The 25,282-nt window shown below is 54.6% G+C and overlaps 1 protein-coding gene across 3 annotated transcripts; it reads right to left on the bottom strand.

Moving 5' to 3' along the window:
* Window positions 1–610: 610 nt before the first annotated feature.
* Window positions 611–21,882, bottom strand: OTUD7B (OTU deubiquitinase 7B). 3 transcript variants are annotated; one of them, XM_054000887.1, is made up of 12 exons: window positions 21,795–21,882; window positions 15,496–15,619; window positions 15,163–15,333; window positions 13,670–13,888; window positions 10,147–10,248; window positions 9,279–9,406; window positions 8,765–8,877; window positions 7,195–7,322; window positions 6,437–6,586; window positions 5,884–5,998; window positions 5,095–5,179; window positions 611–4,516 (listed from the first exon to the last, which is right to left on the bottom strand). In XM_054000887.1, the coding sequence occupies exons 2-12, from the start codon at window positions 15,566–15,568 to the stop codon at window positions 3,227–3,229; spliced, it is 2,574 nt and encodes an 857-aa protein (XP_053856862.1). In that variant the 5' UTR covers window positions 15,569–15,619; window positions 21,795–21,882; the 3' UTR covers window positions 611–3,226. The 3 variants fall into 3 exon arrangements, with proteins under 3 accessions (XP_053856862.1, XP_053856863.1, XP_053856864.1); XM_054000888.1 differs by having other exon boundaries at window positions 21,799–21,882; XM_054000889.1 differs by lacking the exon at window positions 21,795–21,882 and adding an exon at window positions 21,193–21,287.
* Window positions 21,883–25,282: the final 3,400 nt, after the last annotated feature.

Below are 25,282 nucleotides of genomic sequence, written 5' to 3'. Positions count from 1 at the left end.
AGGCTTTGAGCTGGGAGCTGCTCCAAGCCAGGATGGGGTCAGTTTGGGCCATGGCAGGAGGAAAGATCCTGGAGGAAAATCATCCAGCACAGAGACAGTGCTGGGCATGGAGTGTCCACCCACAACGCCGGGAGGAAGGAAAAACAGGGAGCTGGGAGAGAAAATCCCAATGCCAGAAATCCGATGGGAAACTGCTCCCGGGGTCCCACCTTCCACAATCCATCTCCAACCACCCCCAAACCTCTTTTTCATTTAAAGCCTCAGCATCCATATGGCCCATGCTGGATTTTATTCCTAATTTTGTCCTGAGACTCAGGACAAAGGGAGCCAAAGGGATGCAGCTGGGGAAAAGGCTCCAAGACCAGCAAGGAGAGACAGAAACAGGGAGGGAAGGGTGTTTAAGGGTGTTCTTTTTTAAATGAAAGCCAAGAATTAGTACCAAAATGGAATCACACAATAAATAATATAAATAATAACCCCCCCCAAAAAAAATAAATGGTAACCCCAAAATCCCAATAACTGGATGGAGAAGGGGACGAGGAGCAGCCCCAGGAGGGAATTGGGGATGCCCAGAGCCCTCAGGGTGAGGGGATGAAGGAGCCTCAGGTGATTCAGCTGAAGGTTTTTATTGTCAATGAGTCTGTGGTGCCACAACGAGGCCACAGGTACAGCCCAAGTGCAACGCTCTGGCCCTGTTCACCAGGAGGCCAAATATCACCAATTAATCTGGAATTAATAAAAAAAAAAAAGGGTTTTTTTTTGTGAATAAACCACTGCAGAATTAATTCAGGTCACTCGGTGTCGCGTTAGTGAGACCCAAAGCTGCCCCGGCCTCCTCCGCTGAGGGCCCGGGGAATGGCGAAGGTGAATCTCGTTTAATAAAATCAAATCAAATCTCATTAACGGGTTTTACACACGCTGAAAGACAAAGTTTTCCTCCACCAGGATCCGATGGCAGCAATTTGAATTCCAACCACACCAGTAAGTGCACTTAGTTTGACCTTGGGGTCACACCACAGTCTCCCTGTCCCCATCCCCGTGGAAAAATCCCTCCTGGGGGCAGGTTTGGTGCTTCTCCTCCAGTTTTGGAGTTTTCCCTCCAGGACTGGTGCTTTTCCTCCAGGTTTTCTACCTTCTCCCTCCCTCTCCTCCCACAACACCAACAAGCAGGTCTGGGGGCTTCCCATCCCCACCCAAGTGCAGCATCCACTGGGATGGAGAAAACCAAACAGGAGAGAAATTCCCCCAAAACCTGAGGATGATGAAGCATCGCCTCCCCCTGCCCTCCCGTGCCCTGGGGCATCCCTGCTCCCCGTGCTTCTGGCACAGCCAGAGGATATTCCCAACGCCAAAATAAAGCTGCTGCTCCGATTTAGGGAAAAATAAACATCAGAAAGTGGAATTTAAACCAAGTGCCCATAAACAGTGAAGGGATTGGGTTGGGTTTTAACCATTTCAGCTTGAATTTTGGGGTGAACCAAGTGGGGGGCAGAGCCTGGGCTGCTTAACCAGCACTGCATGTCCCTGCCCCGGGGTTAAAGTCTGTTTGAATTCCTGCAGTTTGAGGGAGAAACTTGGAATTTGTTCTGAGGTAAGAGGAGCCCTCCCCTTCCCACAGCTTCAGCCATGCTCGGGCATTTTATAAAACCAGGGAAAAACAGTTTACACTGGAGTCAAAGCATCCCTGGGGTGTCTCTGAAATTTGGATTTGAATATCTGCGGACAAGGAGCGTTGCTGGCTGGACTCAAAGTGTTGGGATCCCACTAGGAAAGGCCTTACCTCAGGGGGTTTTAGGTCTAAATTAGCATTTTTTGGGCCAAGTGTAAGGCGTCGGGTGATCCCCCGAGCTCACTTCCAGCTCCTCTGCCTCATCCCTCTCCTGGAAATGGCCATAGGCAGGAAGGGGTTGCATAGTTTGATGCCTTCTGGAAAATCAACCCAAAAATAGAAACGAGGGAATGTTGTAAAGCTCTGGCTGAAGGATAGAACTCCTGTTTTATTTCCGTGTGATAGGAAATGCTGCACCTCGCTCCGTGCAGGATCAGGCCCGGTTTGGGAGCTGCAGTTACCAAAAAAAAAAAAAAACCCCAAGGAATTCTGTGCAAACATCGCAGTGCTAAAGTGAATCCCACCCTGGGAGCCAGGGGGCCGGGATGGGGTCAGGAACGGCGCGGGACGTTAGTCACGGGAGGATTTTACCTTATTGTTCTGCTTTTTAGCCCTGTTATCAAAAATATGGATTAATTCCGCAGCCTAAAGGTCAGTTGGTGGCTCAGCACAACGGAGCCGAGTTAATCAGGATCAGAGGTAGTACAGAGTAGCTGTGCTCAAGTAGGAGTTACATGGGGCTGTGACCCCCTGGCTCCACCCCGGGACTGGGGGTGCTCTGGGACCCTTTTCCAGTGGGTATTCCTGGGGGATTCGCCCCAGGCCACTGGGAATTCCTGGCAGGAGATGCTGACCCAGGATCTCGCCTCAGCTCTCCTGTGGGCTGGGGGTTCTGCACAGGAAGAGAAACCTCCAATCCCTTGAGCTCTGGGAGTCCCCCTGGCTCCCACCCCCCGCCTCAGAAAGAGTTTAAAAACAACATTTTAAAACCAGAGTTCAGCTCTGAGAGGGAGGAGAGGAGGGGACAGAGCCCTGAGCCTGTCCTGGTGCTCGGAGTCATCCAGGACTGGGTGGGGGGTGTCCAACCCACCTCACCTCATCAATGTCCAACTCCAACACGGTGTCGCTCAGTACCAGCAAGAAGAAATACAGAATAAAACCAGTGTTAAAAAACTCCATTAAAAGGTTTGTGACGCTCAAAATGGGGCATTTCTGCTCCGTCCCAGGTGGTCAGGAAGTGGGAAGGACCTGGTGGGAGCTGCTCCCCCTGCCCACTCCCAAAGCTTTGGTCTGGTTTATTGAGTTTTCGAGGAATTCTCCCCCCTCACCCTGTGCTCTGACCCGAGCAGCCCCCACCGTCCCCAGGCACCCCTGGGAATCCTTCTCCTCCCCTGCAGGGGCTCCAGGAAAGCAGGGGCTGCTTTCCCCTCCTCTCTCCCTCCTGCACCCCATCAATCCCACCAGCCCCATGCCACTCCCAGCCCATCCCAGCAGGCCCAACGCCTGCTCCCACCTCCTGCAGAGTGGGAGAGGAGCGTGGGTGGGCGTAAAACCAAAATGGATCTCTGTTATTGCATTCCCCACGTGCCAGGGGTCCGGATCCACACAGGGGGAGCATCAGAACCTGTGCACCAGTGCCTCCCTCTCCCTGCGCCGCAGCTCTTCCTTGTAACAGCAGGAACAGAAATTCCCAGTCTCCGGGTGTCCATAAAAGCTGCAGTTGGGCTGTTTGCACTTGGTCTGCTGGATGTTGTAGAGGGCTTGGCTTCTCATTTTATCCACTGTTCCTCCCTTGTCCTGCTCGAGGAACTCCCGGCAGCCGTTGCTGTGCAGGGGGAGGCAGCCGGAGCCCTCGCACTCCGAAGGGAAGGGAGGCTGGACGTCCATGTCCGTGGGGGAGAACCGGCCCAGGTGGGCAGGGCCGGGGGGGCAGGGGCCGAGCCGGCCCTGGTGGTGCCGGGGCAGGGTGGCGTAGGGGGGGAGGCTCCCACAGGGCCCCCCCGCCAGCTGCCGCCGGCCCTCGGGGCACGCGGGTGGGTGCAGCCCCTCAGCACTGCCCATGGAGGGCCTGGGGAAGGTGAAAACGCCAGAATAGCCAGCTGGAAAAGCAGCTAGTTTAGCACCCACGGCCGGCTCCAGGGGCTGGGGGGGGTAGGTGGGGGGTGGCTGGCAGAACACGGGGCTTGGCATCGCCTCCTCGCTCCGCTGGGCGCCCACCTCCCCTTCTGGCCTCTTGGCCGGGGCAGCGCTGCCCAGCGCCTTCTTCTCCGCCTCCTTCTGCCTCTGCTCTGCCAGGAAACGCTCCTCAGCATCCAGGAGGTACCTCTGGATCATCTCCTCCTGGAACTGGTGCCGGGTGCTGGTCTTGAGGTGGCTGGCGAAGATGAACTTGCGCTCGCCCTGCATGGCCGCGCGCAGGATGCTCAGGCTCAGCCGCACGTCGCTGCTGTACTTGTAGGGATCCGACGCCTTCTCCAGGGCTGCTTTACCCGCACACGACTTCTCAGCAGGAGCTAATTCTCCCGGGGAACATTCCTCTTTGCTGTCTTTCCGTGCCTTCAGGGATCCTTTCTTCTTCTTCTCCAGGGTGTCTCCCTGCCCGTTGCTCACGCCGCCCTTCATGGCTTTGCTGTGCATCAGGCCCCCCATGTTCTTTTTTAGTTTGCTGCCCAGAGTCTTCCCGAAGCTTCCCAGCTTGTTGGCCACCGAGTCTGCCCGTTTTTTATCCTTTTCCTTCTCCTTTTCCCGCTCTTTCTTTGGTTTCTCCCTGTCCTTGCCTGCCCTGGTGCCCCCGTTGCTGGCAGAGCTGCTGCACACTGACTCCTTGTCCGACTCGCCCGACTCCGCTGCCGAGCGAGCGTCATCACCCGCGGAGGCCGTGGGGGATTCTGGCTGAGCCAGAGGCGCCTGGGGCGGAAGGAAAGACAAATTATCAAAGTCTAGAAACTCCTCAGGTAAAGATTTTCAGGTGGAAGGTGAAGCAAAGGAGGTGGTGTTGCTTGGAACACGGAGGGGACGGCGTCCGGACACACTCAGGGAAGCGCGGCCCCAGGGCATCCTGTACATCTCCAAACATCCCCCTTTCAACCTGAGCTAGTCCAGGATCTTATGATTCTGTTCTGTGATTCTACAATACCTCCACTTGCTCAAGGTTTCAGGTGCAAAGCCAGGGAAGAGGGGGATGAGACTCGTCTCAGTCTCGAGGTGGCCATAAACCAACAAATATTTGTTTGGAGCATGGGGCGTCCCTGAGGGGCATCTGGGTCATGTGAAGACTGAAAATGGACGTGGAAAGCTCTAGGGAAAAGGTGCCCACCCACAAAACTGAGTCACTTCCCTGCTCTCTGAGCAGAATCAGCCACAATTCCTGTGGGCACAGAACCCTACATGAGGCAGAGCCCCCAGGTAAGGCCCTACAACAGCTTCCTTGTAGAGAGAAGGGTTGAATAATTCATAAGCAAAGAAGATCCCCCTGGTCCCTTTACCTGCGTGTCACAAGGCAACGTGATCCATCTGACATTCATGTAGCTGTGCAGCAGGTGCAGTTTGGCTTCCAGTGACAGCGTCACGCTGGCATTGGAGGGGGGTAAAGCCACAAGTTAGAGCCATTTCCCACCTGGAATTATCTCCCCCCATATTTGCATTATTCCCTGTGTTATGTATTTCAATGGGTGTTTTCCTACAGCAGGTCCAAGGGCACAAAAGGGACATTTATGCAGCTTTCCTTTCAATGAAAACCCAAAGGGAGAAATCAGATTCCTCCGTGTCGGAATCAAAACACTTCTGCCTCAGCCATAGGAACTGCTGGGACCAAACCATGGTGAGACCTGCCCAAAGCCTCACCCAGACCAGGCATGGTCTGGTGGCCACCACCCTCCCTGCTCCAGCGACCCACGACACAGGGATTTGGTGGCAAATGGAAAAATAAACCTTTTTTTGTGCTGCTATGACAGAAGATCCTCCACTGCTGCTGGTGTCTTGAGCTACACCCAGCAGAGCTACACCCACCCATCATCTACTTGAGATGTCACAGCCCCACCCAAATCATAACAAAATGAAGGAAAATGAAGGGAAATGAAGGGAAATGAAGGGAAATGAAGGAAAAGCTGCTCCATCCCCATGAACAGTGTCATTCCCTGTGGGCACAACTTTTATCCAACACAAGAAAACCCAGCTGGGGTCAGGACTGAACCCTTCATCCGTGACCTCTCTGCTCTGCAGATCACCCAGAACCTCAGTGGAGCCTCACCCTGGATCACCTGCAGGTCACCAACCTGGCCAGCTTGACGTTGTCACTGTCGTCCTTCCCCCACTGCCACTCCTTCCCGGGATCCACGGCGAAGTGCACGGGGAGCAGCTTGTGCTCAGAGTCTGTCAGGGGGATCACAGCTGCCCCGGGACAGAAATGTCACATTTACAGCCCACAAGGACAAATACTCCACACTTGGAGCCAACTCTGAGCACCCACCAGGAGCTATTGTCACCTCTGATGGGAATGGCCTGATGGCAATTGCCAGTGACTGCCAGCATGGAATTGTCAGAGCACCATGGAATGCCTCATGACCCTCACAGGGAAGAGTTTCTTCACAATATCCCATCTAACTCTGCCCTGTGTCAGTGGGAAGCCATTCCCCTTGTCTTGCCACTCCAGGCCCTTGTGCCAAGTCTCCCTCCAGCTCTTGGAGCCCCTTCAGGCACTGGAAGGGCTCCAAGGTCAGGACACTGCTGGTTTTCTGGGCTGACAGTGCACATTGATGGGTCCTGGCCAGCTCTTCCCCACCCCAGCACTCCCAAATCCTCCTCCTCAGTTTGAATCTCATCACTCACCTTGATCTTTTGTGTTTTCCTTCTGCTCCATGGAGACCAGGGCAGAAAAATGGGCTTGGTCATAAGCCAAAACCAGTGGAGACCGGTGGCATTTGTTGGCTGGGACTTCCAGGGGAAGATAGATCCCTCCAAAGGGAATTGGGGCAAATGCTGGGAAGAAATGAGAGCGGTTGGTTCTGATCACAGGTTCAAGAGTTCAGAGTTGTTTGTGCTGCAACTGCTCCAGAATGAGCCGTTTGCCCCAGTCGAGGGCTCACCTGCAATTATCTGTCATCTCAGGGGACATTAAACAAAACCACAACCCAAAATAGATGCTTATTTTACATCAAGAGGATTTAAAATGTAGAATGAACTGGTATTTTCTATAAAAAGACTTCCTCTTCACTCCCCCACAAGATAAACTTTGCCCACAGAATGATGGAAATTGATTAACCTTCTCTGACAGGAAATTGAAGCTGATGGTGGAAAATCTGCCACCCAGGGAATGGAATTTCTCATCTCTAGATGTGTGTGTAGGGGCAAAAGAGGTTAAAAAAGAAAAAAAAAAACTCGTGTGGATGCTCTTAAAGCAGCAGAATTCGGGTTGGGAGCCAAACCTGGCCCTGGCCCCTCTGCGGGCTCACATGTAGCAGGTCCATTTTCTCCTCTGCACCATTCCCAACTCCAGGTCCAGCTTTGACAGCAAAGAGGCCCCAAAAAGGGTTAGAAAGGAAAGGTGGGCAGCTCAGAGAGGCTCTGGGAAGAGAGGCAGGTCTCACCTTCGCCGCCCGAGTCCCGCAGCATCGTGTCTGCCACCACCACGATGGGTCTCTTCAGCACGTGGGCCAGGACAAAGACGTGGAACTCCTCCAGGCTCTCGTACACCGGCTCCTCTGAACTCTCCACCCTTGGGCAAAGGAGAAGCTGAATGTCATCCCCTGGATATTCAACCATTTGCTTTGTAACACCCAGGAGGAAGCTTCACGTAGAGGTGGGTGGACAGAGCTAAAGTTGATCTCAGCGTTAATCTGAGGGTTTAGGTGTGGAGTCCCAAAATGTCCTGCTCCAAGACAAGGGTTTGTGCCCAAGGAATGCCCAGCTGCTGCCTGGCATTGCTGGGAGTCCCTCATCTAAAGAGCTGGACAGCTGTGGCAGGGCTGAACCTTGAAACAGAAGTGGAACGGCAAAAACTCTCAGCTCTGGGTTATTCTCTCATTTCACAGTGAGCAACACAAGGAGAGACAAGGAGAGACAAGGAGAGACAAGGAGAGACAAGGAGAGACAAGGAGAGACAAGGAAAGACAAGGAGAGACAAGGAAACACAGGGAAAGACAAGGAAAGACAAGGAAACACAGGGAAAGACAAGGAGAGACAAGGAGAGACAAGGAGAGACAAGGAAAGACAAGGAAACACAAGGAAAGACAAGGAAACACAGGGAAAGACAAGGAAACACAGGGAGAGACAAGGAGAGACAAGGAGAGACAAGGAGAGACAAGGAAAGACAAGGAAACACAAGGAAACACAAGGAAACAAGGAAACACAAGGAAACACAAGGAAACACAAGGAAACACAAGGAAACACAAGGAAACACAGGAAAAGACAAGGAAACACAGGGAGAGACAAGGAGAGACAAGGAGAGACGAGGAGAGACAAGGAAAGACAAGGAAAGACAAGGAAACACAAGGAAAGACAAGGAAAGACAAGGAAAGACAAGGAAACACAGGGAAAGACAAGGAAACACAGGGAGAGACAAGGAGAGACAAGGAGAGACAAGGAGAGACAAGGAAAGACAAGGAAACACAAGGAAACACAAGGAAACAAGGAAACACAAGGAAACACAAGGAAACACAAGGAAACACAGGAAAAGACAAGGAAACACAGGGAGAGACAAGGAGAGACAAGGAGAGACAAGGAAACACAAGGAAACACAAGGAAACACAGGGAAAGACAAGGAAACACAGGGAGAGACAAGGAGAGACAAGGAGAGACGAGGAGAGACAAGGAAAGACAAGGAAAGACAAGGAAACACAAGGAAAGACAAGGAAAGACAAGGAAAGACAAGGAAAGACAAGGAAAGACAAGGAAAGACAAGGAAAGACAAGGAAACACAAGGAAAAGATTTATTCCCTGCTCAATCCGTGTGCTACCCCACAGAAGAGGCCGTGCAGCACCAAAATCCTTTCCTGGGATGCTCAATGTGCTTTGTGCTTCCTCAGGATCCTTGTCCTTCCCCTGAAACCCCAACCAGACCAACACAGACCCGCTGCCCTGCCCTGGAGCAGCGTGAGAGCTGTGCCCTGAGGCAATTCATTCCCTGTTCTACCCCTGGAGGTGTTCTGTGCTCCGTACCCGCCGCAGCCGCCGCCGTTGGTGCTGTAGTGCACGCGGGGCTCGCTGGACGCCAACTTGATCAGCTCGTTCCACTCCTTCTGCCACTCCTCCTCCGTGTAAACCAGGCCAGACTGAAAAATGGCAAAGAGAACCCAAAAATCCTCCAAGTAGAGCTCTTCCAGATGCTCCAGCATGGGTTTATACCCGCAGCACAACTTTTCTCGATGGGTTTGTGCAAAAACAATCAACACATTCTGCACCGTGTCCTCAAAAGTGCTTCCCAATATTCATCCAGACTTCCCCTCTCAATTTAAATCCATTCCCTTTGCTCTCTCATTTGTCCCAAGACTCTTTCCTTTTGCTGCAGCCCTGACTGCAGGACACCCCTTACCACAGCACAGTCCAATGGCACAGCAGGGAGGTGCCCAAAACTCCAGACCCGACAGGAAGCACCTCCCAAACCCACGGGACGTTTTCCCAGGATGTTCCCCTTGGCAAAGAGGGCCCAAAGCAAGACTCAGTTGGCTCCCACCTCCTTGTTCTGCTGCGTCTGCTGCCAGCGCCATCTCCGCCTCAGCGCTTCCCGCTCCGCTCCCTTGTCCATCAGGGTGTAGAGGGATTTCCTGAGCATGAGATCCCGGTCATGGAAGCCCCACATACCTGCAGGGGGGAGAAGGAACACGCTGCAAGGTCAGGAGGGGCTAGTGTGACTCCCTGACCCACTGAGGTCCCCGCCAGGGAAGGGAAGGGGCTGCTCCATTATCCCACATTTCCTTCAGGGAAACTTGCCAGACAGAGGGGGAGTGTGGCAGGCACATTCTTCTCTCAAGATTATTTCATATTCCGTATTTCTTTCTTTCACAAAAGAAAGCAAGAGAAAACAATTTCTATTTCTACTCCTTGTTTTTCCCATGTGGAATGTGTTTGGAGAATTGTTTACCTGGGGTGATTGCTTGATTAGATTCTGGTGAGGATTGTTTGAGCCTGGTGGCCAATCCAATCCACCTGTCTAGACTCTCGAGAGAGGGTCATGAGTTGTGAGTTAGATATGGTAGTTAAAAAAAGCAGGTTTGTGGTTTTAGTATCTCCTTTAAATAGTATATTAATATATTATAGCATAGTTATAACAAAGAAATCATTCAGCCTTCTAAACTAAAGCCAAACATCATCATTTCTCCCCACCAAGTTCACCTATGTTTACAACAGGGGGGGAGGATTTGAGAAGCTGCTGGCAGCCCCTTCCCTCCAAACCATCCCACTCCCACCGCGACTGCTCTTGCACAGCCGGGAGGAGCAGCAGCATCCTGGCTTCCCACCAGAATGGGGGGCTCCTGCTCCCAAAAGGGGGGTGGTGGGCTCTTGCCCAGGGACTGGTTGGCAGGGATTGAGCCAAGCCTTACCCAGGGAGGCAGCGTGGAGCAGGCAATTCCCGTCGCCAGTGGTGGCCAGGGGCAGGAGCCGCTGGCAGCTGGGATCCACCGTCACCCACCAGTTGAGACGCCCTGGGGAGATTTGGGAGAGTGTGAAACCATGGCATAGCACAGGACTGGGGCATTCTGGGGGCACTGCAGGGCTCAGCCCTTCTGAAACCACGGTCAAAAACCAGCTGAACGAGCAGGGGAGTGCCTGGACGGGTGGGAAGGTACAGACCCATCCCAGGACTGGGTGGGGAAGAGTCAAAGCAACCAAAAAAAGAGGAGACTGGAGCTGCAAAACTTCCCAAGGATGCCAGGAAAAGACCTGGCTGAATTTGGGGTCGCAAAAATCAGAATTACACACAAATAGGAGCCAGGGATTCCACCCAGACCAATTCTCCTCCATCTGTTTGTCCCTCACATCCCTCATTTCCCTCCTCACAGCCCATCAGGCTGAAAATGCCTCCAGGAGCACCCAGCACAAACAATTTCTCCAGGGAAAACCAGCTTTTTGCTGCTTCTTGGAACCAAATCCCTCCAGTTTCAACTCTCTCATGGCCACGTTTCCCTGCTCACTGTTTTTTAGGCAGAATACTCCAGGATTTCTGCTGATCCCAGCAGCTCTCCTGCTGCAAATGCAAACCGACGGCGCTTTAGACTGGGAGTTTTGGGTCATTGTGGTGATTCAAGTCAAGAGCAGCTAAAAATAGAAGGTAGGAAGAAATGCCCAGTGAGCCCAGCGTGGCTGGAGATTCAGCCCTTCCCAAGGGACTGAAGCTGGGCTGGATCAGGACTTTGAACCCCCCGTCTGTGTCTTGCCCTGCCCTCAACATCCCTCCTTGGCTGCTGTATTTTCCAGGAGTTTTTGGATCCTGTGCAACAGGCAGGTTTTTGGCTGGATTATGCTGTTGAGGCTTCCAAGTTGTATTTAAATTGCTCCTGCAGGAAACCAGCCCTTTCCCATCGTTTCCAAAGAGCCTCTCTTTCCTCTGGAGCATGCTCCCTGCCAGGGATCCCAGTACACAGACACAGGATTGCTGCAAATGCTTTGTACAACCTCAGGGAGAGCAGCTGGAGAGGAACTAAACGCAGAAAACAGGGGTTAAAACATCCCCAAACACGAAAAAACCAAAAACCATGAAGCTCAGTGTGACACAGGCAGGTCGTTGCTGCTCCCAGCGCCAGGAAAGGGACCCGCCAGAGCTGGAAGCATTCTGCACTGAGCCTGGGGACAATGGCTCTGCACAGAGAAGCCGCCTGTTCCCTCAATATAGCTCCTGGCACGGCCGAGTTGGGAGCCTGGCCAAGTGGCCCAGGGCCAGGGGCGCCTCACAGGAGCTGTCCCACACGTAACGCTGCTAGGGGCAGCACCTTCTTATCCACTTTCCCTCGTTCCTGCAGGATTTGATGCTCTTTTCCGTGGAGTTTGCGTGTGCTGTTGGTGCTCGGGAGGTTGTGCAAGTCAGATCTGAGGGGACACACCTTGCAGAGGTATTTCTGTGCCCGAGTGTTTGCCCTGGCTCCAGTTACGCAAGAGAAGTCGTCTCCAAAGGAACCACACGCCCAACCCTCCTCCCAGTGTTTTGCTCCCGTCAAAAGGCCAAGAGGCTGCCCAGAAGTATTGAAAACAACACATTTCTCTGTGTGTGTGTGTGGCTCTTAAGAGGCAGCCCTGAAAGCTCTGCAGGGAAATCAACTGTTGATTTGTTGATCAACGGAGGGATCTTCCCAGAACAGCCATGGTGGCAACAGATCTTCTGCACACAGGAAAAGCCCACTGGCATCCAGAGGCTCCCTCTGCATCCAGCACCATGGCCCTGTGTTATCCCACAGAACACCTGTTTGTCCCCACAGGGTGTTTGGGGAAATCCCATCGTATCTTCCAGCAGGAGCCACCTGAGCAGGTCACAGCAATGGGAAGGAACTGATGGCTCCACCCAGCCTGAAGGGAGGATTGCCTCATCCAAACCATAGATGGCTTCCCCAAGGCTACCAGGAATCCACTCTGGCTTCCTGACACAGGGAGTGTCCCAGGGATTGCTCCCGAGGCCCCAAAGGATCAGGATCTTTCAGTTCTTGATGATTTTTATCCCCTAATATCCTCAGGTGAGGCACCATGGACTGCTCCTCCCCACGTGCCACGAGCAAACCCAGTCTGCAGCTTCCCAACTCAGAGCAAGGCCCAGTTCCTGATCCACAAGGGTTTGTGTCAAAGGACACCAAGGCTCCATTGAGGGCCGAGGTTTCAGCTCCACCAAGACCCTTCCATACCACTCCAAGCACATTCAAAGCATTCCCAGAGGATCTCACTGAAGTTTATCACCAATTTGGAAATGCTTACTCTGCCACAATGGTGTAACAAGACCTCTGAATACATGGGGAAGGGGATCTGAACATTTATTGGGCTATAAAACATATTTCCTTAATTCCCTAAGGATGGTGTGTGCTAATAACAGGAGTTCCTGTAGATCACAGCACCACGCTCAAAACCCTGCTTGGAATATTTCATAGCTGCACTACAGCCCTTTGTTACAGACAAAACACTCATTTATAACAGCCCACAGACACTCAAGTCTCCAAAAGGCATTTTCTAAAACTCTGAATTTCTAAATTCCTTCCCGTTACCAGCATCTCAGCACACCTGGAAGTGCCCCCAGCCCACAGATGAAGCACCCAGCAGCCCCCAGCCCCTCATTCCATTTGTGTTGGGACACAGGAACCCAAGCCCTGGCTCTGCTGGGGTGAGACCTGGGGTTTATCTGCACCAGAGCCAGCAGCTCTGCTGTCACCGCGCGGCGTCGCCGTGTAACGGGATCGCTGGGATCAAGTGCTCATTCCCAAAACATGAGAATATTTCTTACAGCAACTCCTGAGCAGGAGAGGGAGAAGTTGGGCCCCCAGAGTGTCTGTTATCCCTAAGGATAATGTGTTTTGTGGCATGTGCAGCACCACAGAAACAGTGTGGGGTGTAAACCCTCCTGAGATCCCTCACGGCGTCCTGCCCCTGCCCACGGGAACCTTCCTGGTGCCAGGGATGAAGTTTTTCCCTGCCAGCATGGATGTCCCCTTCATTCCCTCATTTACAGAGCCCCTGGCAGCTCTCCAGGAACCTGGAACCAAAGCAGGGGGTTCCTCCCCAGGCACCCAGCAGGCACTGGAGCAGCAGCATCGACCTCCAGGGTCTGTAATCAACGCAGAATTTGTCAGCAGGACGTGTTAGACAGGAATTCCCTTTTCCCTGTCTCTCCACGGGACAGGTAGGACAGAGCACTGGAATGCTCCAGGGGTGAGACAATGCCAGTTTTGGGGTGTTTTCCCTCTCAAACATAGTGATAACAGCCCTGGGTTATTTACACTCAGTTTTCCATGGGTGAAGGGAAGCAGCTCCTACTCAACCCTTGCACCAGGTCATAAAAACGATGGAATAATTCCCTGTTGGATATGCACCCATGGGTGACACTCTCCAGCTGCCCATGGCACATGGCACCAGCGTGGATCCAGCACTCACCAGCCTGCTCCAGTGCTACCAGCATGGACTGCTCGATAAGATCCCGCTCGATGAAGCTGCGGAAGTCCTCGGGGTACACGGTGAGGTCGGGCAGCTGGAAGGTGCAGATGGGCATCTCCAGCAGGTGCTCACTGCTGCTGCCATTGCTGGAGACGTGGGAACGCGCCAGGGACACGATGGTGGAGCTGGCGTGGGAAATGCCTCGGGACAGGCGCTTCTCTGGGGGAAAGAAGGAACAGCAAACAGCAAAGTGGGGCAGGAGCAGCAAATCCCAGAGCAGCCAGCACCAAACTGCTGCAGTCTCAGGGTCTGCGGTGTCAGGGTGACCCAAAGAGTGTAAAAGTCCTTGTTCTCCTAGCCCGTGCAGCCAAAGGGGGAGTCTGAACTGCACAGGATCAGCTTCTCAAGGTTGTTTATTTTTCCTTATCTATAATATTCTTTCTCTGCCCTGCTGAGCTCCATCTAGCAAGGAGGCCATGGCATTCTGTCCCCAATCTCGGGCAGCGTTTACATTTTATATTCAAAACTCCTTGTGCTATAGTTAAAATATTGTGCCAATACCTATCATCTATGTTGGACAGTGTGTCCCTACCTTAAACCAACAGAAAAGTGTCACCACCACAGCAAGACACGGAGGGCAAGAAGAAGGAGAAGGAGGCCAGGACACGCCCAAATCCCTCCATCTTGCACCCCTGAACCCCATTCTAAAAACCCCTAAATTCTACTTTTTCACTCTGTGTTAACTCAACTACCACACTACTCAAACCCTTGTGGATTGTAATTCCTCATACAAAATTGGCAACTTTTTCCACAGGCTAGAATTGAAGCCACAGGTGTTTTTGACTTCGTGCCAGGGTCTCGAGCCAGCCAGGGCAGCCAGAGGGGTGTCCTGGACTCCGACACTGCAGATCTGGCAGCTGAGCAGCCAGGTCTCTCTGGCAGGAGAGATTTGACAGATTGCCCCTGGCTCCAGGACACTGACTGTCCAAGACTGAGCACCAAGATGTTTCCTATCACCATCCCAGTAGCAGTTGCATCTGGACAGCTTTCCTTATCTCCTGTTAATGGGCCCATCAAAGTCAGAGGTAACACTCTCCAGGAGCCAGTTCTGTTTAACAGGTGATTAAGAACACACCTTGTGACTCAAAATAACATCAGCCCCTTGTGAGATGCTCCGCCCAGGGGGAGAAGCTAGGCATTCCCACCTGGATAAATCCAGGGATTTCTAGACAGAAAGGCAGCCTTTCCACAGGTCTCTGAGAAGACACAGCAACCACATCTGCCACTCCAGGAGGACTGCAGCCACTCCAATTTGGACTGCTACCAGCACGCTGGCCAAAGGGGTGTCAGGTTGTATTCTGACTTTGCCAGTGGTCTTCCTTTTGTATCACTGCATGTATTTTTGTCTTCTTTTTTTTTTTTTCTTTCCCTAATAAATTGTGTTTCTGACTCGGAGTCTCTCGCTGGTTTCGCTTTCAAACCAGCACACTGACCTTGCACGATGTCATCCTGGCGCTGCAGCGGGGGCCTCCCCGGCCGCGCCAGCTCCCGCTCGGGGGGCCGGGCCCCGCGGCCCTCGTTGAAGGAGGGCGGGAGGTTCCCGGCGTGCACCTGCCGGAGCTGCTCGAAGTCGCTCAGCGCCGCGCTCACGTCCCAGTTCTTGCCTGGATGTGGAGGGAGCAGCCCAGGTCACCCTCACCCAGCAGAGAAACTGAGGCACTTCCTAAACATCTGTGCTGGAGGCTATTCCAGCCTCCAGCTCCTTCACCCTTTTCCAACCCTTCTTCCCCCCCATCAGCCACCCCATTATTCCCAGTTTTCCATACCTTCAAGGAGGTCTCTGGCCAGCCCCGGCTCTGCCCCCGTTGAGCGAACAAAATCCGACAGGACGATGTCCATAGCCGAGGCCAGACGGAGTCAGCGGCACCCGATCGGCTCCTCGGCATCAATCTGGGAACGACACCACGAGCACACATGGACTGTGCATCCCAGCTGGGAATGAGCTGAGGGGTGAATGAACCTCCCTCGAAAATTAACTGTGCTCCAGGAGTGCTGGGTGATTCCTTGGGAGCTGGGAGAACAACACTCACTTTGGTGTAACCAACAAGGGGCATTTCCTTGGAAAATTCACGAGCTAAGCTCAATTGTCATCTCAAAGGTGGTGGAGTTTTTCTTCTCAAATTATATAATAAATGAATATTTGGGAGCAATGAGAAAGCAGGAAGTTTCTCTTGTGCATTTACAGGGAGCAAATCCCTGCCCCATCCCACTCCAAGCACCCCAGCTGTGAGGCAGGGAAAGGGAAGTAAGGACAAAATGCTGGAATTAGATGTGTCCTAAGGAAAATACATTTTCAAAAGCCCCTTTCAGACAAAAAAAAACCCCAAACCAAACAATCCCAATTGCTCTGGCATACAAAATCAATGTCCAGACAGCTCCTTTCCACTCCAGAGCCCCTTGCCAGGCTCCTTTGACTCCAGAGCTCCTTCCCAGAGGGGAACAAAACCACAGATCTATTCTGTAAATCTGGATTTTGTCGGGTTCTGAGCCTGCGGAAGGGAAGGCGTGTGCTCCTGCCATGCCTTCAAATCCTGATTTTCCACATTCCTCGGGGCAGAGAGGGAAAGGAAAAGCAGCCTCATCCGTGGGAGTCCAGATCGGCAAAGCACTCCATGGAATTTGGTGTTTTGCTGAAGTTAAAGGCTGGGATAAAGATTCTGCCATCAAGGAACAGGAAAGAACTGGAAAAGAATTGATGCCGAGCTGAAAATCTGGAAGGGGAAAATCTGGGAAGGCTGGGAGAGGGAGGTGCTGGTGTATCAGGTATGAGAACACATTCCAGGGTTGTGTGGAATATGAACAAACCTGGTTGTTTTCCTGACACCCAAAAAATAAAGTCTCTTCTTCAGGATTATCCCTAAAGACGGGCAAAACTCCCCTGGTGCCTTGAAATATTTTTTCCCAAGATTATCCTTAAAGGTGGGTGAAATTCCCTAACGGCACAACTCCCCACAAGCATTCAGACTTTAACCTGGAATTTCTTGGCTTTGCTGGAGCAACACCATTCCCACAATCGAGCTGTTAAGTTCCTCCTCCCAGAAAAGCTCCCGGAGCGAGCCGGGAGCTGCGTCGGAAGAAGCGATGCCAGAGCCCGGCGCATTCCGGGAGCAGGATTTGGCAGCAATTCCTGCTCTTACTCCACCAGTTTAGGGAACATCCCTAATTAGGAGCCGCACGTTTGGATCCTCTAATCCCTGGCAAGAGTTGCAGGAGCAAGGAGCAGCTCCAGGACGAGACCGGCTGCGATAACGGGGAAAGCTTCCTTCAGGTGGGTGTGGAATTCCAACGAAAATGAAAACTCAGCACGCGCAGCGGAGGTTTGGGGAGGGAACAAGCAGCACATCCCACCCCCTCGTCCACGGCATTCCAAACTCCCTCGTGCACAAAAATGCCAGGGAAAACACAGATGGAAAACTCTGGGTCCAACGAGGCGGTGACGGATTGCTGGAGATTTATTGAGGGATCGGATGGAGAAATGTCCCCATCCCAGAGTTATTGATTATCTCCTTTCCCTGTGGAAGGGAAATGCTCTCTCCTCTTCCCTCCTTCCAGAACAGGTGGGAAATATGAGCCCAGGGAGGAAATCCAAACCCCAGGAGATCCACAACTGCAAATCCATCCCCCAGCAATGGAGCAGGCGCTGAGCACACCCCAAAGCCCCCGGGAGTGCATGGGGGTGCAGCACAGCTGGATGTAATCCAAAGTGAGTGTTCCTGGCACATTCCAACCAGAAATATGTGGAAAACGTATTCAGGACTAAGCCCGGTTGTTCCTGTGATCCCAGTGCTCCCAACAGATCTTTGCAGGACACATCAGCAGGCTTTTCAGCAAATGTTTAACAAATATCCCCCCACACTTCCACAGGGCCTGAGCACAGCAACGCTCCTGACGATCAGCCGCGCACCACGCTGGGACCAGAAGGAGCTGGAGCTTCATGCAAACAGCATTCCATGGTCACACACCCGTGGGAACCCAGTGAAAGCCCCATTCCAAAGTGCCAACGGATCCACCCAATGCTGACACCAATCTTCAGCCTTCCAGGCAGCAGGAATCTGCCCAGTTCCACCTTTGGGAATGGAGCAAAGCTGGGTTTAGTCCATCCTGGCAGCCTGCAAATCCTTCCTAACGGGAATTCAGACCTTTCACACCAAATGTCCATCCAAAATAAGGGGAAAGTCATAAAATCCTCCCGGAGCCTCCTCTCTCTTTCTGCCTACGGCCTCTCCCAGGGCAACTCCAGTGGTCACATGCCAGGTTTGGGAAGGGACTCACCAGGAGCATGTGGAGCATCCCAGCCCTCCGCAGGCAGGACTGCACTCCCTGCCACAAAACATCAGAGAAGTCAGGAAACCAAGGGAGAAATTCAAGACACAAGGTCCAAGAGCTCAATGTCTCTCAGCTCCATCCTGGGGGGAAATCAACCATTGGGAACACTGAACTGGAGCAGTTCACCAGAACCAACTGTGGAGCAGCAAAACTGGATCCATTTAAAGTCCCAGACTGGGATTTATGGGGCTTTAATTCCCGTCTTTTGTTAAGATTTCAATCGTGCTGAACATGCTGCAGAAAGAGGAAATAATTCTCTTTGTTAGGGCCAAATCCTGACCCAAGGTCGGCCCGACCGGTGGCTCCACTGTGTTTATAAAGATACTTCCAGAAATATTTTAGGAGCAGCAAACTCTGACGTCTCTCCCCCGGATCTGCCACGTGATGTTTTGCTGAGGGCAGGAACCAAGCTGGGAGCCAGGACTCCACTCCCAGGGCTCTGCTCCTGGCCCAGCCCCTCTGCCACATCCCCACAGGGACACAGGGAACACCAAGCCAGACCCTCAGGGAGCCACAGGTGAAGCAGGAGGTGCCCAAATCCATGGGAAATCGAATCCTGCCAGACCCACACGGATGTTTTCGCTCCCACCACCGGGGAGCTGCAGCAGAGTGGCAAACCAGCACATAACAAACACCTAAACCCCAAATCCTCCAAAACCCCGAAATTTGGCAGCACTCAGGGCTAAGCAGGGGAAAGGCCACGCTGGGACCTGCAGGTGGGACATGGGAGCAGCTCCAACCTGAGCCCTTTTGGAGTAACAATGAGAAAAATGAGCTTCTCCATGAGCTCTGAGCCAGCATGCCCTGATGCTCCAGAGGGAGGTTTCTGGCTTCCTCCTGCTCCCCAGAACAGTGGGGGCTGCCCCCATGCCACCCCACACATCCCTGTCCTGGCCCAGCAGGTTACCTAACGCCGCTGGGATTAGCGGCACCCGTCCTGACCTGACACCTGTGCTGTGTCACTAAGCTCCATCTGGAAGTGCTGGGTGGGACACACACCGTGCAGCTCCTGCCTCTTCCAGGATGGGAATCAACTCAGCTCATCATCATCATGAAAAAAAAACAGTTATTCCTGATAAAACTGATGGTGCAGGGCACTCTTGGAGTGCTGGATGGGACACACACCTTGCAGATCCTGCCTATTCCAGGATGGGAATCAACTCAGCTCATTATCATCAATTATTCCCAATAAATCTGATGGTGCAGGACACCCTTGGAGTGCTGGATGGGACATACACCTTGCAGATCCTGTCTCTTCCAGGATGGGAATCAACCCAGCTCCTCCTCATCATCATCATCAACAACAAAAAAAAACAGTTATTCCCGATAAAACTGATGGTGCAGGACACCCTTGGAGTGCTGGATGGGACATACACCTTGCAGATCCTGCCTCTTTCAGGATGGGAATCAACCCAGCTCCTCATCATCATCAAGAAAAAAATCAGTTATTCCTGATAAAACTGATGGTGCAGGACACCCTTGGAGCCCCTCAGCCCAAAGGAGGGGTGCTGTGAGTGCAGAAGGAAGCCAGCCTGACAGGGAAGAGCAGGGATGTTGGGGAACAGAGGGCACAGGCAGCTGTGGCAGTGCTGGATGTGGCTCTGTGGCTGCACCTCATGCTTGGTAGGAACAGCTCTCCAAGATTCTGGGAACTGCAGGCTCTGGAATCTCTGGCAGAGTTTTAGCACAATCTAAAAAGACAGCACATAATCCCCACAAAGGAGCTGCTCCAGCAAGGAAAAGGGGCTCCTAAAACCATGCTGGTGCTCAGGACTTGGAGTGGGAGTGAAGCAACAGTTATGGAAATCATCCCATTTTTATAAAGCTTCAGTGAACAGCTTCATCCTGTTTTTTTCCAGAGTTCCAGCTGCTTCCCAGTGCTCCAGACACAGCTGGGCTCCTCCCAACACCCAGGTCATCCTGATCCTTGGGCTGAAGAACCCACCAGAACCTACCACTTTTATCTCCAAGACAGAGAAAAGCCCAACAAGACTCCAACACAAACACAGCAGCTCCATCAAATCCAGGCTCTGTCCCACCATCATTATCCCCCCTGGTTATTAATTGCTCCCAAAATTACAGGATTCTCTAATGAAGCACTGCCAACAAACTCAGTTCTCTCAGCGTCTGCACCAAAGAAATTCCCTTTGAGCCAAGCTCTCCTTAAAGCAGGCCGTGACTATTTCCAGCCTGAGCCTGGTTCTCTGCAGGAGCTGGGCCTGGCACGTGCTGTCCTTGCCTGAATCCCGGGGGGATGCTCCAAGTGTCCCCTCTGCAATCGAGGCCACGGCAGCTCCATCGCCAATTCCGCGCCTTTTCTCCCCGGAACGTTTCAACCCAGCGCTCCTCCCGCAAGGACAATCCATTTTCAGGGATGAGTTTAGGGCGTGACTCAGGACTGGGAGAGCTGAAGTGCCACAGCATCTGCCAGAGCCACATCCCAGCACCGAGTGGCACGGATTCACCACAAACACCAGCAGAAAATTCAATCAATTCCAACAGAAAACGGAACCAACCAATACTACAGCAGCAGGACGAGCAGAGTCCTGAATTTTTAAGCGGTTTGGGCACACGGCTCCTTTTCCCATCCTCAGCCGTGGGATTTGGATGCTCCTGCCCACACCAGGGGCTGACAAGGCTCTCCCAGCTGAAGCACGCCCAGGGGATGCCTGGATCCAGCTGTGGATCCAGCTGTGCCCCCTCAGACACATCCAACACAGGCGGCCACACCATCTCCACTCCAGAAGCTTCTTTAGTACAAAATCATCTTTAAGTAGCTTAAAAATCCCATTTCCCAAAGGAAAAAAAAAGACTCGGCATGGACGTGTGCCGGGTCAGGAAGATAAAACCCAGCCGGTGTCAGCGATTCAGAGCGAAGAATCCCGGCTGGAAGTTTGGACTTTCCAGCTCCATGGCTTCAGGGGACAACAAGGCTTTTAGGAACGCGGAGATCCCTGGTCCCGAGTACCCATTTCACAGGCAGGAAAGCCCCGCAGCATTCCCGGTGCACCGGGATCCAACCCAGCTCCCGGGGAGGCTCCGTCCCGATACCGGGAGTGACTGCCAAGGCCTCGGAACAGATTCCCCGTCAACACGGACACCGGGAATCAGCCAGACGAGGAATTCCCTCTACTCACGGATCGGGACTGGCAAACTCCAGGCTTGTTTCTGGAGTTTTTTTCTTGTTTCTCGTGTTTCGCCGCCGACAGAGCCGAGCCCGGCCCCGGCGGCCGCTCAAGGCTCTCCCCCGCTCGACAGACCCCGGCAGCGACCGCAGCCTGGAGCGGGCATCCCTCCGGGAATCCCGGTGCTCCCAGGGGAAAACAAGCGCCAAGAGGAAAATTATTTGGCCCCAAATCGCCGGGACCAACAAAATGTCACTCCCCTGCCCCAGGGGTCGCCCCCTCACCGGGGAGCCGCGAACCGCGGGGGCGAAGCCGGGACAGCCCGGGGGGCTCCGCACCGGCAACGGGCGGGGAGCGGCCCCAGAGCGGCCGCGGCGCGGGCAGAGCCCTCCCGGCCCCGGCCCCGCAGGCCCCCGGGCTGAGCAGGGACCCGCAGCCGGCACCCGCACCCCGCGACCCACCCTGCTAGCCGGGCACGACCTCCGCGAGCGACACCGGGAGCTGCCGCCGCCGCCCCCTCAGGCCGCGCCATGACCCCGCGGCCGCCGCCGCCACCGCCCCAAGGCCCGGCCCCGCCAAAACTTTCCCGAGGCCGAGCGGGGGCCCGCCGTTACCTACGAGAAGCTCCATGGGTGGCCCGGCGCGGCCCGGCCCGGAGCGGCCCCCGGGCCCTCCCGCCGCTGTCGCCGCCGCCGCTGAGGCCGCTCCCGGGGCGGGGGGGGGCGGGCGGGGGGGGGGGGCGGAACGGAACGCACCACCCGGAACGCGCCGCCACCCCCGTTCCCGCCCGGAACGCTTTGGCGGGCGCACGCGGCCGTGCCGGGAGGGGCCAATGGCGGCGCAGGGCCAGGCCAGGCCACGCCCCCCCGCCACCACCCGTGGGGCGCGCGCGCGCGCGCACGGGAGCGGGGGCGGGGCAGAGCGCCCCCTGGCGGCGCGACGGGGTGCGCGTCACCGAGAGCCCCCCCGAGACCCCCGGGAGGGGCCTGAGACCTCCGTGAGGGGCCCGGGACCCCCGGGAGGGGCCCGAGACCTCCGTGAGGGGCCTGAGACCTCCTTGAGGGGCCTGAGACCTCCGTGAGGGGCCTGAGACCTCTGTGAGGGGCCCGGGACCCCCGGGAGGGGCCCGAGACCTCCGTGAGGGGCCCGGGACCCCCGGGAGGGGCCCGAGACCTCCGTGAGGGGCCTGAGACCTCCTTGAGGGGCCTGAGACCTCCGTGAGGGGCCTGAGACCTCTGTGAGGGGCCCGGGACCCCCGTGAGGGGCCTGAGACCTCTGTGAGGGGTCTGCGGCCTCCGTGAGGGGCCCGGAACCCCTGTGAGGGGCCTGAGACCTCCGTGAGGGGCCTGAGACCTCTGTGAGGGGCCCGGGACCCCCGGGAGGGGCCCGAGACCTCCGTGAGGGGCCCGGGACCCCCGGGAGGGGCCCGAGACCTCCGTGAGGGGCCTGAGACCTCCTTGAGGGGCCTGAGACCTCCGTGAGGGGCCTGAGACCTCTGTGAGGGGCCCGGGACCCCCGTGAGGGGCCTGAGACCTCTGTGAGGGGTCTGCGGCCTCCGTGAGGGGCCCGGAACCCCTGTGAGGGGCCTGAGACCTCCTTGAGGGACCTGGGACCCCCGTGAGGGATCCGTGACCCCCGTGAGGGTCCAGTGATCCCCGGGAGGGACCTGTGACCCCCTGTATGCAGCCTGAGACTCCCGGAAGGGACCTGGCACCTCCGTGAGGGGCCCAGGACCCCCATGAGGGGCCTGAGACCCCCAGAAGGGGCCTGGGATGTCTGTGAGGGGCCTGAGACCCCCATGAGGGTCCAGTGACTCCCATGAGGAGCCCATGACCCCCTGTATGTGACTCCCTGTAAGGAGTATGAGACCCTGCTGAGGGTATGGGGTATGTATGGGGTGGCAAGGGCCTGGCATTCCCTGTGACATTTCTTGTGCAAAGGGCTCCACATTCCCCATGACATTCCCCGTGACATTCCCTGTGCAAAGGGCTCCACATTCCCTGTGACATCCCCTGTGCAAAGGGCCTCGCATTCCCCGTGACATTCCCTGTGACATTCCCCATCACATTCCCCATGTTGAGGGCCCCACATCCCTTGTGACATCCCCTGTGAGGTTCCCTGTGACATTCCCTGTGCCAAAGGCTTGGCATTCCCTGTGACATTCCCTCTGGCATTCCCCTTCCCGAGGGCCTGTCATGGGGACAGGACATTTTCATGCTTATTATCCCAATCGTGGTTTCTGTTCCCTGCTCTCAGTTTGTTTTGTCTTCCCCCCCTGCCTGGCTCACTGCTGGCTTGCTGCTTTGCTTTGGCTTGCTGCTTTTCCTCGCTGCTGGCTGCCTGCTTTGCTAGCTCTGTTTTCCTTTCTTTTTTCTTTGCTTTTTCGCTTGCTTGCTTTTTCGCCATTTTTTCCCTTTTTCCCCGGTTTCTGTTGTTCCCTTTTCCTTCCCCCCCCCCGAAGACATCGGACCTACTCCGGGCAGGAGCTCCCCCGGGGTCTGCGAGAGAAGCTTCGTACCCTCTGTGGCAAAGAGAGATACAGCTCAACCCCTTGGACTGGTGAAAACATCTGTGGTCATCTTGGGCTATTTCTCTTGTGCTGGGGAGTGTTTTTTGTTGTTCCTTAATAAACAAGTTTTTTCCACTTCCCCTCTGAAGAAATTCCTCCCGAACCCGGTGGTGGGGGGGAGGTTGCGGAGGATTTTGTTTCCTATAAGGGGCTCCTTTGGAGGTGTTTTCCCCTAATTTGTCCTAAACCACATTCCCTGTGACATCCCCTATGGCAAGGGCCTGGCATTCCCTGTGACATTCCCTGTGACATTCCCTGTACATAGGGCCTCACATTCCCTGTGACATTCCCTGTGACATTCCCTGTGCCAAGGGCCTCACATTCCCTGTGACATTCCTTGTGACATTCCCTGTGACATTCCCTGTGCCAAGGGCCTCACATTCCCTGTGACATTCCTTGTGACATTCCCTGTGACATTCCCTGTGCCAAGGGCTTGGCATTCCCTGTGACATTCCCTGTGACATTCCCTGTGACATTCCCCATGTTGAGGGCCCCACATTCCCTGTGACATTCATTCCCTGTGACATTCATTCCCTGTGACATTCCCTGTGACATTCCCTGTGCAAAGGGCCCCACATTTCCTGTGACATTCCCTGTGCCAAGAGCTTGGCATTCCCTGTGACATTCTCTGTGCTGAGGGCCCCGCATTCCCTCTGACATTCTCTGTGACATTCCCTGTGACATTCCCCATGTTGAGGGCCCCACATTCCCTGTGACATTCCCTGTGACATTCCCTGTGACATTCCCTGTGGCATTCCCTGTGACATCCCCCGTGCTGTGGGTGCCCATGGAAGCACACGGTGTGTCCCAGTGCTCTGTCACACCTGAGGGTCCGGTGGCCGGAGCAGGGGGCTGCTGATGCCACCAGCTGTGTCAGGATGTGCCGGGAAGTGCTGGCACAGCTCCCATGGAGCCATCGCTGGTGAATTTGCTGCTCCATCTCCCACTCAGCCTTCCTTTTCCTTCCTGGAGAAAACGTCCAGGTTTTCTCTTAGGAAAAACCCAGGTGGGCCAGGCCCTGGGCTGGAGCAGTGGCCAGCGGGGGCTGCTGGGGCTGGTGGCAAACAGGCCACGTCATGGACACAGCTCAGCTGACCCCGACGTTGAATCCATTCTTTGTGTCGTGCCAGGAACCTGCCCTTGTTTGTGTCCTGCACAAAGGGATTGTTTGTGTGTCCGGGCAGGGAAATGTCCGGCACACAAAGGACAGGCCCAGGGCTTGTCCCTGCTGGCTGCACTGTTTGTCCACACAGTGGATCCTGCCCAGCAAGGGGCTGGAGTGTCCCTGTGCTTCGGAGTGATCCCTGTGCTCCAGAGTGATCCCTGTGCTCTGGAGTGATCCCCATTCTCCAGAGTGATCCCTGTGCTCTGGAGTGATCCCTGTGCTTCGGAGTGATCCCTGTGCTCTGGAGTGATCCCTGTGCTCCTGAGTGATCCCTGTGCTGTGGAGTGATCCCCATTCTCTGGAGTGATCCCTGTGCTCCAGAGTGATCCCTGTGCTCTGGAGTGATCCCTGTGCTCTGGAGTGATCCC

This window comes from Vidua macroura, chromosome 29, assembly GCF_024509145.1.
Source record: "Vidua macroura isolate BioBank_ID:100142 chromosome 29, ASM2450914v1, whole genome shotgun sequence".
Lineage (NCBI taxonomy): Eukaryota > Metazoa > Chordata > Aves > Passeriformes > Viduidae > Vidua > Vidua macroura.
Note: the sequence above shows the minus strand (reverse complement) of the source record. Positions and strands in the feature narration are given on the sequence as shown.